General features: G+C 40.1%; 1 protein-coding gene across 1 annotated transcript in view; it reads right to left on the reverse strand.

Moving 5' to 3' along the window:
* Positions 1-3574: 3574 nt before the first annotated feature.
* The window catches only part of LOC139466739 (salivary glue protein Sgs-3-like), a 33057-nt gene continuing 23118 nt past the window's right edge, over positions 3575-13513 (reverse strand). The window contains exons 3-9 of the mRNA XM_071248400.1: positions 13051-13184; positions 10606-10714; positions 9868-10001; positions 9083-9118; positions 6633-7136; positions 4612-4755; positions 3575-4116 (exon numbers count right to left, since the gene is read on the reverse strand). Coding sequence (XP_071104501.1) covers positions 4046-4116; positions 4612-4755; positions 6633-7136; positions 9083-9118; positions 9868-10001; positions 10606-10714; positions 13051-13184 — 1132 coding nt within the window. The 3' untranslated portion in view covers positions 3575-4045. The remainder of the gene's footprint in view (positions 4117-4611; positions 4756-6632; positions 7137-9082; positions 9119-9867; positions 10002-10605; positions 10715-13050; positions 13185-13513) is intronic.

Raw genomic sequence — 13513 nt, forward strand, 5'->3', positions numbered from 1 at the left:
ATCCCAGTCGCGTGGACCGATGCTCATGATATTAATCACTGGATTGTCTGGTCCAGACTCGATTATTTACAGACCGCCGTCATATAGCTGGAATATTGCTGAGTGCGGCGTCAAACAAACAAACAAAAACAAATCACATATCTACCAACTCATGGAAGGCTTTAATAAGGCCTTGGGTGTTGTGTCTCTGATCAAAAAACGTTTGAGCGAGAAATTCTTTTTTATTATATTTCGAAGACGGTCATGCTCGATTGTACCTCAAAAGTAATGAAGACATATTTAAATATGAAGCGAAAGATAACAAATATACACAAACACGCATATGCTGATGACGTGTAATTTATTTTTAAAATAGCACATGACTCCACCACCCCAAAATATAAAACAGTAATAATTTCTGATTATGTACATTGGTGAAATGTATAAACACGTATGTATAAAATGTACACAGTTAAGTAGCGGTGCAGGCATTTTGCTAAGGATGAAGATGCACATCAATACTTGTGGACATTGACAATACTACACACAATACGGACGCCCTTCAACCAAAGATACACACAACCATTTTATACAGAGGGATTTTGGTAATCCGGGCTTTGAGGCATATAATGTAGAAATGATTACGTGAGTACGGTTTTAGTTCGCTTATAGTTCGCTTTTAGTTCGCTTTTAGTTCGCGTTTAGCAATATTCCAGCTGTATCACACAGGAGGACGCCAGAAATGGGCTTCAGACATTGTGTCCGTGTGGGAAACGAACCCGGGTCTTTGGCGTGACGAACTACGCTTTAACGACTGGGCTACCTCATAGCTCCAAGACAACACTGGATCTGAAGGGAAATAGAGGTTATTGTCCGAGTGTGTTTCCGTATCGTAATAAATGATATTCACGATACGAAAGCACACGAGGGTAATAATCTTTTTTTATAATGTCATTCTTAAAATAATTAATGATTTATGTTAATAAGATGTATTTTCACTCATTAAGGTTTTTGAGAAAACGCGTATGAATACAATATTTATGTGAACATCATATAGTGCCAAATGCTTTACAGCCATGTTTGTCTACACAAACACTAAGGTATTGATCCAGCATTTCACCGATGTTTGGAGTCTAAAAGTTCTTCCTCCTAGGTAACCACATTTGCATATTTATCGAATCGTGATAACCATTTTATCGGTTTGGTTTATCGCATTGATAACACGGTCCATTACATGATAAAACAGTTTTATCAAAGGTTTGAAAAGGTTTTTTTTAAGCAATAATTTTTTGCAAGAGAAAAGGTTCATTCATAATATCCATTATATATAGTCTTATACGGATATTACGAACTTTTGGGGACTCATGAAATCAGTTCGTTATATCCGAACTTCACTATTCACATGAACGGGAAGCTAATAACCTCTCCCCAGGAGAGGCATTCGCTGTGGTCGACCATATTCGACTTCGTGTTAACTGTAGGATTCGCTGTGGTCGACTAAATTCGACTTCGTGTTAGCTGATTGTTTACACTGCGGTATTGGACTGGTTTCAAATTTGGTTGATGCTAGACGTTGAGTTAGCGGCTTATTCCATATATTTGCAGTGTCTAACCGGTAGCTTGCTTATCATGGAAGCTTTTTATTTTAAGCGATAGCGCCATATTCAGATATATTTAGTGCTGTATTCTGGTATGTCATCGGCCAGCGGACAGAAAACTCGAGTACAGTAGAACTTGTCATTGCCCTGTCCACTTTTCGAGACAAATGCTGAACAATGAAATTACAACCTACTCCGGATATTACGAACTCTTGCCAGGGGATCAGTTCGTGACATGCCGTGTTCGATATTCATCCTTGACCTTAAAGACCACTTCTGAATTTGGTTCGTTATAACTGATTGTACTTTATATCCGGAGTCGAGTGAAGCTTCCATTCAACAGTGTGAGAACACGAGAACTAGAAGCTGTGGGTGGGGCTTTGTGGTCGAGAGAATGTTGTTTAACGCCGCTTTTAGCACTGTTCTAGCAATAATAAGGTATTTGTCGCCAGGAGAAAAATGGGCTTCATACATTGTACTCGTGTGGGGAATCGACCACGGGACTTCGGTGACAAGAGCGAATGCTTTAACCTCTTGACCTTCTACCCTTCTCCCATCTCACCCACCGACCCGCGAAGATTCCGGGGTAGAATAGGTCTTCAACAACCCATGCTTGCCGTAAAAGGCGACTAACAGGATCGGGTGTTCAGCCTCGCTGACTCGGTTGATACATGTCATTGATCCCAATTGCGTGGATCGATGCTCATGATGTCAATCACTGGATTGTCTGGTCCAGACTCGATTATTTTACAGACCGCCGTCATATAGCTGGAATATTGCTGAGTGCGGCGTTAAACAACAAACAAACAAAACAAACAACATCTCACCCACCACTTAATGGTGACCAGCGCTGTTAGCTCTTCACCACATGGTAAATGTATGCATTCACCGGCTTAATATTCAGGTGTCGCTGGGAGGGGGGGTAGCCTAGTTGTTAAAGCGTGCGCCAGTCCCGCCGAAACCGAGTTTGATTCCCACATGGGCATAATGGGTGACGCCCTTTCTGATGTCCCCCGCCGTGTTATTGTTGGAATATTGCTCAAAGCGGCGTAAAACCATACTCACTCCCGCAGGTTGCGCTTGTTTGTTTTGATCAAATCCAAAATATGATATACACAAAGTATATTATACAATCAAGATGTCCTCATATGTCGGGTTCAAATATTGGAAAATAGTTACACATGACTACAGAATTGTCTATGTCATTTCTATACATGTATTCAAATATCAAAATATATGTACTACATCGATATAAAATATTTTTTTTCCGAGGATGTGTTGAACAATAAATGTTAACATAATTGGTTAATTGGTAGAACGTCAATTCTTCGTTTTACAAATAATTGGTTACCACAATAGGCACAAATTAATTGGGTTCAACATTTACTGCAGTTACTGTAATGACAGGTAACTTTGTTTGGATGGGGGTGTATTCCGCTACCAGTTGATGAACGGCGACACATGAAGTCAGAAAACAGGAAACTATCAGTATTCAAACGAAGATATGATAATATTCAACATATCCAACTTTCTTGATAAAGAACTGTAACTCGAATAGGACATTTCATCTTCCCGAAGCAGGGGAGGTAACTGACTATAAAAGTCCAGTTTCCACCCTTGCCGAACAAGGCTGGTATTATGGAGCTACATTTTGGCTGGACTAACAAGTCTATGCAAAGTCCACTCAAAATCGCGTAACGAAATCGACATCCGGTTCGTAAACAACACGGATTCAACATGTCGATTTCGGTCGATTGCAGCATTTGCAAAGGATTTGTACCGTCAGCTGGGCGTCGGCAGATATTTTCCTAATCTTTTCAGGTTTTTAATCAAGGTGCTCAAATGATTTGATGCACTTCGCGAGGTTACACCCGTTCTATTACAATATAGATCTTGGTCATCGATCATATCGTCTTGCCTTGGTGCCGCCATTTTGTTTGAAGCAAATGCAAGTTATATGATTGGTGGAATCTGATTGGCCAATAGGAACATGTTCGGCAAGGGTGGAAACTGGACGTTTATAGTCAGTTAACACCCTTGCCTCGGGAAGACGAGAACATTTCTACTGGCAGATCATAAAGACTTCGAGATATGCAATGTTCTTGATAAACGAAGATATATTAATATTCAATATATCCCAATTTCTTGGTAAAAATCATTGTAACACGAATAGAGACATTTTACTGTCAGATCATAAAGACTTCGAGAAATGCACTGTTCGTGATAACAGTATATCGGTATAACAGTGTTCGAGAGACGGTCATAGTCTAACCTTGAACATGATGAACTATAGTGTCAGTCGACAATATATGACAAATATCACAGTTATACAATAAACATGTTAAAGATTTAAATCATAAAATAGTTTTTTTTCCATAACAAAGAACATGACGTCAAACATCCATCGGAGTATACAATGTTATGACGTCAATAGCAAGCCAGTGACGTCAGATTATCTTTACATCGGCTTATGACATCATTGCAAGGACCAGGGACGTCAGGACGATGATAGCTGACACTTGTTTAACCACTGCTGCATCTAGTAACACAAATAATAATGATAATAATAATAATAATAAAACAATAACAATAATAATAACAACAACAATAATAATAACTTAATAATAATGCCTGATGCCACCAATGTGCTTTTTTTGGTGTGTTCTGTAAAACGAAACCAGCAACAGATTCGTTATTTAATAAATGTATATTATACGACTACAATAAGTCAAAGTAATACCTCATTTAACTGTCTCCAAGTATATGAGAGCAGGATATCTGACATACAGTAAGCTATTAAGTAGTTTTGAAGACGTAGACCCAACCAGAAGCATGTTCTTTATTTAGTAGTGTACAACAGATTTAAGATAAGTATGTCAACTCAGATCAACCTAAGAGTGATTAGGGTTATACCTTGGTCAACATGTTTACCTGGATAATCATGGGTTTTGAAATCGAACGAAGCACATGTACAGGTGTGTGTTAAGTTTGTTTATCAGTAGAAGATTTGCTGACGTAAAGTGGAGTCTCTTACTGTCGTAGTTTGGCGTGGGGAAATCGGTTGTGGTTGTGGTTGTGCCTGTGGTTGTGGTGTCAACTGTAGACGTGGGCTGTTGTTTCACCGTTGCCTTCGTTGTTGTTGGTCTTACAGTTGTCGTGGTTGATGTTGTAGTCGTTGCTACAAGATGTGTTATCAGAGGGCATGTAAAATACATATAAAAGGAAACGGTGCATCCTCGGTTATCCAGGGTATTATATCGCAATCTATCATAAGAACCCTGGATCTATCCGCAGACATGTCTTCGTTTGAAAAGTAATATCACCATCTCCAGCTCTTTTATAAGTAATTTCACACTGAAAGTCTCTCGCACATTAGTGCATTTTGATTGGACATCTATTTAAGCGAATGTCATACGAATCAGCCTCAGAACCGAACGTGTTTAGCGACTGTGTCCAAAGTTAAGATATAGTTTTGAGATATAATGACAGGTTAGACGAGGATGAGGCCAAAGTCAAAAGTGATGAATTGGTAGGAAAATAATTTGATGCTAAATAATTATGATTTATAGATTTTTTTCAATTTGAAAACTGTTTTCTTATTTAAACAACCATCAGATTAACATAAAATTACAGCAAATCATATTGCATTTTACATATTATAACTGAACATATTTCTTTAACATAATACAAAATAACAACAATACTAAGTAGCGGTATATACACTGCTGGACAAAAGAAAGTACAGCTTGAAAACTGGATTTACCAAAAAAATAGCAACCGTTATAAAAACGTTACTGGGTAGACGATTGCCGAAATACTGCAACTTAAGGTAAAAACACAACTATGATTCCGGTATCAAATACATAACCATGGAATACCCAGTTCTTATTTGTCACCATCAAGGGTGTATACTTTCTTTTGCCAGACAGTTTAAACGTATCCTTATCATGAACATAATAATTTTTTTCTAACATATTGCCTATTATCAAATCACCAGTCAAGCACAGAACCTGGGCCATATAAGGTAATACAGAATCATGCAAATGGTACAGAAATATCTACTTCATGCATATAAATATTTGTATTGATCTATATTCATGCAATGCGTATGTCCCTTGCACCATGTATGTGTGTTGTGTTAAGATAGTTATTTATACCAGTCAAGTTAACGTGTGGATATGATACACTGATAATGACGTTGTTTGGGACAGTGGTTAGTTTTAACTCAGTACATCACAAACAAACGACACAACGCCGAACGGTAATTCAGTTACAGTAAACTACGTTTATAACGAACACGCTTATAACGAACTGACGGATATATCGAACTTACTGTTTTATCCCGATTATTTACTGTTGTTATGCTGTATATATGCATATAGCGAACTACGGCTACACCGAGCTAAAATTAGTGGTCCCTTTGAGTTCGTTATAACCGTAGTTTACTGTATATCAGAGCGTGGGCGAATTTGGGATTCGAACCCACGAGCACTGAATCCTGACACAGCTGATGCAACTCGCAGCATCTCGCACCGCCTTTGATCATTGGGCCACAACACACAATTACAACAGTGAGTGAGTTGGGTTTAACGCCGCTTAAAACATTATTCCAGTTATACAGCGGCGTATCGGCTTAATGTGGGAGGAAAGCCCGAAGTGATGCAGGTCTCAGACGTTTACCACTTCGGTGAAACCCACGAGCACGGGTATGCTGCTGACAAACCAAGAAACATAATCGGGGCGAATCGGGATTCGAACCACAATCATATGTTTCTGGCGTGCCCAAGGGACGCAACTCTGCACAGGGAATCGCGGCGCCTTAAAAGATCCGTCCCCAATTACAAGACGGTTATAGCATACATGTTATTTCTAGAACACCAGGCACCGAGTCTGACAATCGGAATACATTAACACGGGTTTTAGCCTCACCCAACCATATTCCACCATATTGGTAACCAGACCTTGAATGAGATGAACGTGACCCATTCCTTTTAGCATGATCTCAACAACAACCTCACATCCAGCACTGCAGGCACATTGGATCACGTCATTTACCTGAAGACGTTGATGTTTTGTCCGACCTCTTTGTCTCCTGGGATGTTGGCTTAGCCGTGTCTTGCTCTGTCGTTGAAGACCTTGAAGGTGGCGATGTAGTCGTCGTACCGTCGGGACTGTTTGAAGTCGACGGTGGAGTCGTAGGGGAGGTTAACGTTGTTTGAGACACGGTTGAAGATGTTGATGACGTGCGTGTTGATATTTGCGATGTTGTCATTGACGTTTGTGTTTCTGTAGCAACCACTGCCACATCGGACGCCCCCGCATAGTCGGACTCGGATGGAAACTCGGATTCCAAGATGGCGTTCGGAAACGTTGTACCGGAAGTTGCGTCAGAGTTGTAGAACTCTGACAAATCGGCCGTGTACATAGAGAGGACATCGGATGGATTGTAGAACACTTCAGATGACGTGATGGGGTATTCGGAATACTCGGACAAATCGATGTCCGAAATAGCCATACTGGACATGACTGGAGTTGCTAAGATGCTTACGGTGAAAACAGCTGAAAAGTGAGTGAGTGAGTGAATATGATTTTACGCCGCTTTTAACAATATACCAACCATGTCATTGTTAGGTGACACCAGGAATGGGTTTCACACATTGTGCTTTATTGGGAATCAAACCCGGATTTTCAGTGTGTCCAGCAAGTGCCTGACCCATCAGGCTACCCCCAAGGACCCAGAGAGTTGATAAGGGGTATGCAGCTTGACCACGGCCGTGTTATATCTGTGTTAACACCGAGCGGCGTTACTAAATTGTATGGTCCTACAATTTGTTTTTATTCAAGATATTAGTATTGTAGAACATGCTATACTGTAATATGCAATGCCGATGTTAGTTTTCATCACAGATGAGTATGTTGTGTGTTAGTATATGTCGTCGACCTTGAATACAGAAGTGAATCATTCACTGCTTTTGATGAAGCATTTATTCAATCATGATATAAATGTTTTTTTCATTTGTATAACAATCCTATATTGGTACTAAACTGATATGTAAGTATATTTGGGGATATCACCCAGCTCTAATACAAACTGGTTTGATATACAAGGTTTGAGTCTGATCATGATTAGATATTACATTCAAATGATTACTAATTCATATATACCATCTTCCCGAGTCAAGGGAGTTAACTGACTAGTCCAGTTTCCACCCTCGCCGAACTAGACTGGAATTTCTGAATTGTGTTTTGGCTGGACTGATGAGTCTATGCATAGTCCAAACAAAATCGTGCAACGAAATCGACATCCGGTTCGTAAGCATGGCGACTACTGTACAGATTTCGGTCGTTGGCAGGATTTACAAAACATGTGTACCGTCAACTGCGCGTCGACAGGTATTTTCCAAATCGTTTCACGTTTTGAGTCAACGTGATGGTGGAGATGGAATCTGATTGGTCAATAGAAGGGACATAGAAGGTGCATAACTCGTAATAGCCACTGGTGGCGCTACGATCGAGCCCGAAATTTCAGCCTAGTTCGCAAGGGCGGAAACTACATTTCTAGAATCAGTTAACTGCCTTGCCTCGGGAAGATACATATATTCCCGCAAGGCAGTGATGTAGAATTCGGCACAGAGTTTTCAACTTAAATTATACTAATTCAACACTTGTTCCTGGACACAAGCAACCTTTGCTGTGTTGTCATAGTTACGAGGGAGTGAGCGAATGTTGTTTTACGTCTCGGTCAGCACTATTCCAGCTATATCACGACAGTCCGAAAACAATCGAGTCTGGGCCAAGCAAACGAATGGTTGATATTATGAGCAACAGACCACGACGTCCGGGCACGAAAGCACGTCACTGAACCTCGCTACCGTACAGGCACGATGACACACAATCGGTCAGGGCACACATTTTAACCACCCAATCCTCTTTCGCTATACACTTCCTTGAACTAGGGCATCAGGTTTTTGGAGTGCCCAATATATTTTAAGTTAAAGTTGGTGTGTTTTTAGTGACACGTTTTGGCATGTTTGTAAATAGAAGATGGACTAGATGACAGAAGTACGACAATCATGCATAAAAGAGTCTTCTCAAGCGAGCATAGATGCTATGCTAATTGAACATCATCACTAACAGAGTGCTATGCTCTAGACGCTACAGTAGATATCTACAACGTTAAGAGGGCATGCCACTAAGCTAGTTTATAGAAGGAGGGCAATACCTGGTGATGGCGCTGTAATAGAAAACAGGTATTTGATATTTGATGATAATGTACATGAATATACGGGTAGTAGCTGATACTCAAATTCGAATTTCATTTTAAAAGCTGATATTCACGAAGGAGTACACTTATATTAAACATTGTGTTGATTGTGATACACGAAGATCCAGATACATTAATATTTCCGTTTAAATTATTCCAATTGAGTGAAATAATATTTTAACAAAATATTGATTAGAATTGATTATATTTTGAGATAGCATCCTCCAGAAGCTGAACTTACTTGTGGTCGCTGTGACTGTGGTACAAACAAGATCAGCTGAAATATACAGAGAGACAGTGTAACACAATATCGCCTTCCCAGAGGTGTGGCTTACCCTGTATATCTTGTTGCTTGGGATAATGTATGCACTCGCTACAAAGTACGTACTATATCCGTATGTGATTATGTTACATGCATTACTCGCATTTGTTACATACATGACTAAACATTTGTTACATGCATTACTAACATATGTCAACTATTCGCATCTGTTACAGACATTATTCGCATCTGTTACATGCATTACTCGCATATGTTACATACATTCTCGCATCTGTTACATACATTCTCGCATCTGTTACAGTATTACTAGCATCTGTTACATGACTTACTCGCATCTGTTACAGACATTACTCGCATTTGTTACAGAATTACTCGCATTTGTCACATACATGACTAAACATTTGTTACATTCATTACTAACATATGTTACATTATTCGCATCTGTTACAGACATTACTCGCATCTGTTACAGTATTACTTGCATATGTTACAGCATCACTCGCATCTGATACAAACATTACTCGCATCTGTTACATGCTTTACTCGCATCTCTTACAGGCATAACTCGCATCTGTTACAGCATTACTCGCATCTGTTACAGACATTACTCGCATCTGTTACAGACATCACTCGCATCTGTTACAGGCACAACCTGCATCTGTTATAGACATTATTCGCATCTGTTACATGCATTACTCGCATCTGTTACAGACATTGCTCCCATATGTTACAGCATAACTCACGTCTGTTACAGGCGTACGGACACTGGTTGAAGGTGTTGGTGGTGTTCTGGATGGACTGGACAATCTCCGTCTGTTCTGCGCCCACACAGGTCGTAGTGTTTAGCTCCATGCACTCCACGAAGCCGTCAAACTCTCTAGAAGCAGCAGTAAAATCACTCACATGATTTCCATTGCTTGCCTTTCTTATATGATTTAAGATTAATTCAGAACGACAACACTTGAAATAAAATATGTACAATCGAAATGATAATGAGAACACACATAGTGTTAGTCAAACAGTGTTTGCCAACTTCAGAGCAGGATTGTACGAAAACAAATCAAACTAAATTATTTTCAAAACATAAAATTTATTCGACTCAGCAATACATTAACTATATGCAATTAAGTATTTGTTAAATTACAACTGCACAAATGCGCCTAGACCATGACTGATCTAGTCAAAGGCTCTCTTGAAGAGACATGTTTTGAGTGTCTTTTTAAAGTTTGTCAGATGCTTGTATGGAACTTTCAGTTCCTGTAAGTAGGCAGGAGCCAAACACCATGGTAACCAGATAAGAAAATTAGAAGGAGCGCAAAAATTTGATTTCAATCCACATTTGTGAAAGTTGGATTCAGGGATCCGTTAACCAAATTGTGAAAAAAAACCCTGTGAAACAAGGAGCACATATAGTGATGACAGTTCATGTTTACAATCGAGGGCAAAATCAGCAATAACGGGAAGCGTTCGTAAAATCTCACTTGCACGCCTCTGTCGCATTGTCCTTCAGTTCCTCGGCGGCATATTTGAAAAAGGCACATTGCGTCACCTGCTGGCTGCAGTTGCCGTACTCGAACGTTTCCGCGAAATCTAGAAACAAAATAATTCAAAACGTAACGTATCCCTTGATCAATACAACATAAAAAATCAAAAAAAAATCTGATGTGAACTGAGAAAACAACGAAAATATCAGTGAAATCAGATAAGCTGTTTGTTTGTTTTGTTTGTTGTCTAACGCCGCACTCAGCAATATTCCAGCTATATGACGTCGGTCTGTAAATAATCGAGTCTGGACCATACAATCCAGTAATTGATATCATGAGCATCGATCAACGCAATTGGGATCGATGACATGCATCAACCAAGTCAGCGAGCCTGACCACCTGATCCCGTATGTCGCCTTTTACGCATTAACTTGGTTTTGGTTGGTTTGTTGTTTAACGCCGCACTCAGCAATATTCCAGCTATATGACGGCGGTCTGTAAATAATCGAGTCTGGACTAGACAATCCAGTGATTAATATCATGAGCATCGATCCACGCAATTGGGATCGATGACAAACATCAACCAAGTCAGCGAGCCTGACCACCCGATCCCGTTAGTCGCCTTTTACGACAAGCAGAGTCACCTTTTACGGCAAGCATGGGTTGCTGAAGACCTATTCTACCCGGATCTTCACAGGTCTATACGCATTAACTATTCATTAAATAACTAAACTGGCGATATACGAGGGTAGATTGACAAGTTCTGGGCCTTATATTGAAGGAATCGTGTAATATCAAAATCTTTTGATGTGGGCATTACATAATGTATATCCACACAAACTTTAGTCAGAAGAGCAAATGGTTCCGCTGTGACGTAATGCTTTCTTTGGGAGGCTCAGAAGTTATCAACCCTCGTATATCGTGATAGTTATATTCCTATATGTCTATATGGTTTATATGACTTCTTATGACTTATAAATGTATATCGGTTTGATATGGGAAACTAGTGAGTGAGTCGGGTTTTTCGCCGTTGGTAACAGTGTTCCAGTTATATCACGGTGTGTCAGCTGTGGGAGGAAAGCCCGAAGTGATGCAGGTCTAAGACGTTTACCACTTTGGTGAAACCCACGAGCACGGGTATGGTGCTGACAAACCTAGAAACATAATCGGGGAGAACCGGGATTCGAACCCACAATCATAGGTTTCTGGCATGCCCAATGAGCCTAACTCTTCACAGCGAATCGCGGCGCCTTAGACGACTGGGCCACCCGTGCCCCGTATTGGGAAACTATTGATGCAAGAAAACCAAAGTGGAATACAACATTCAATCATCTTCAACTTGTAGGAAAGCGGTATTATAGGAAGGCAAAATAAATGCTGAAATTGCATAGGCCAGAGAAGACATCTAAATAGGTATACGGTATTATAGGAAGGCAAAATAAATGCTGAAATTGCATAGGCCAGAGAAGACATCTAAATAGGAATAGCTCCATACAACAGATAAGTGTGCAAATTACACTATCACTGCCATTGTCGTTGAACTGTTGCTTGACTTGTGGAATGCGAAAATAGCACCACTGGAAGCGTTCATAAAATCACCAAGATCACCTAACACAACTGAATCTAAAAATTGGGTGATTATTGAAACTACAAACCGAATATTTCGAAGCGAGATAAAGCTGAGTATATTCTATATTTAACAATTATAATTATCTGGTACTATAACATATATTAATTATGTAATTACAGTACTGTTGATTTAAAAGTATCTTGACAGTGATTCATTAACACATGCTCGCGATGTAGTCGGAATCGTACAACCGACTGCTTTTGGCAGAGATTTCTCATGGGCATGGGAGGGGTTTTGTCGCTTGTATCTATTATTGATAGCTGTGATCTCCGAACTTGAATATCGTGGTTCAATCTCATTAAAATCAGACCTTAGTTCTCGCTCCCGCTAAACAAAGATCTGAGGACATCCCATTACGGGTCACGTCAGGCCGACCTTGCCCGAACTTTGACCGACCAATGGAATGACCTATTGAAAGGCAGCTTTCATGTGCTTTACGGCACTTATTTCAAAATGGCGAGTACGCCTCGATACATATTTTGACAAATTCTCGATTACAAATTTGAAACCTGAACAAAAGAACATTCTGGGATGGCTGATAGATGGTCTAGATTGTATGGATTCAGTCGTTAAACCCGTAACTATCGTTTGGAGTTAAAGTTTTCGAGGTTGCTTGATTAGACATCACATTCCGACTGTCACTTGCACAATCTGGTAAGCGATGCTCTGATTGGTCGGATGAAAGGTCGTTCTGACGTGACCCGTAATGGGATGTCCTCAGATCTTTGTTTAGCGGAAGCGAGAACTAAGATCTGATTTTAATGAGATTGATCATGGTTGACAGCCGTGGCAATAGTAAGCCTAGAACCTACTTAGTGTGCAGCCATAGGGAGGATTGGTGTAGATTCCTATCAACTGGTCAATGGCGCTTCTCAGCGTGTTCTTCGTAATGACGTCACAAGGAGCTAGAACTGTGTTGACGCACGTCATGAATTCATCCACAATGCTGTTGAACAAAGGAGAATCACACATACATATATGAAGATAAAAGCAGGAGACAAGATTGGTCTTGCCTTAACTCCTCTTTGTTTGTTTGTTTGTTTGTTTTTTACGCCACAATCAGCAATATTCCATCTATATGACGGCGGTCTGTAATAATCAGAGGAACCAGTGATTGGCATCACGAGCATCAATTCGGACACGATGACATGAATTAACCAAGTTAAAGAGCCTTACCACCTGATCCCGTTAGTCGCCTCTTACGACAAGCATGGGTTGCTGAAGACCAGTTCTAATTAATCCGGATCTTCACTGGGGTAACTCCTCTTTGAATCG

This window comes from Haliotis cracherodii, unplaced genomic scaffold (assembly GCF_022045235.1).
Source record: "Haliotis cracherodii isolate W230 unplaced genomic scaffold, xgHalCrac1.p SCAF_19, whole genome shotgun sequence".
Lineage (NCBI taxonomy): Eukaryota > Metazoa > Mollusca > Gastropoda > Lepetellida > Haliotidae > Haliotis > Haliotis cracherodii.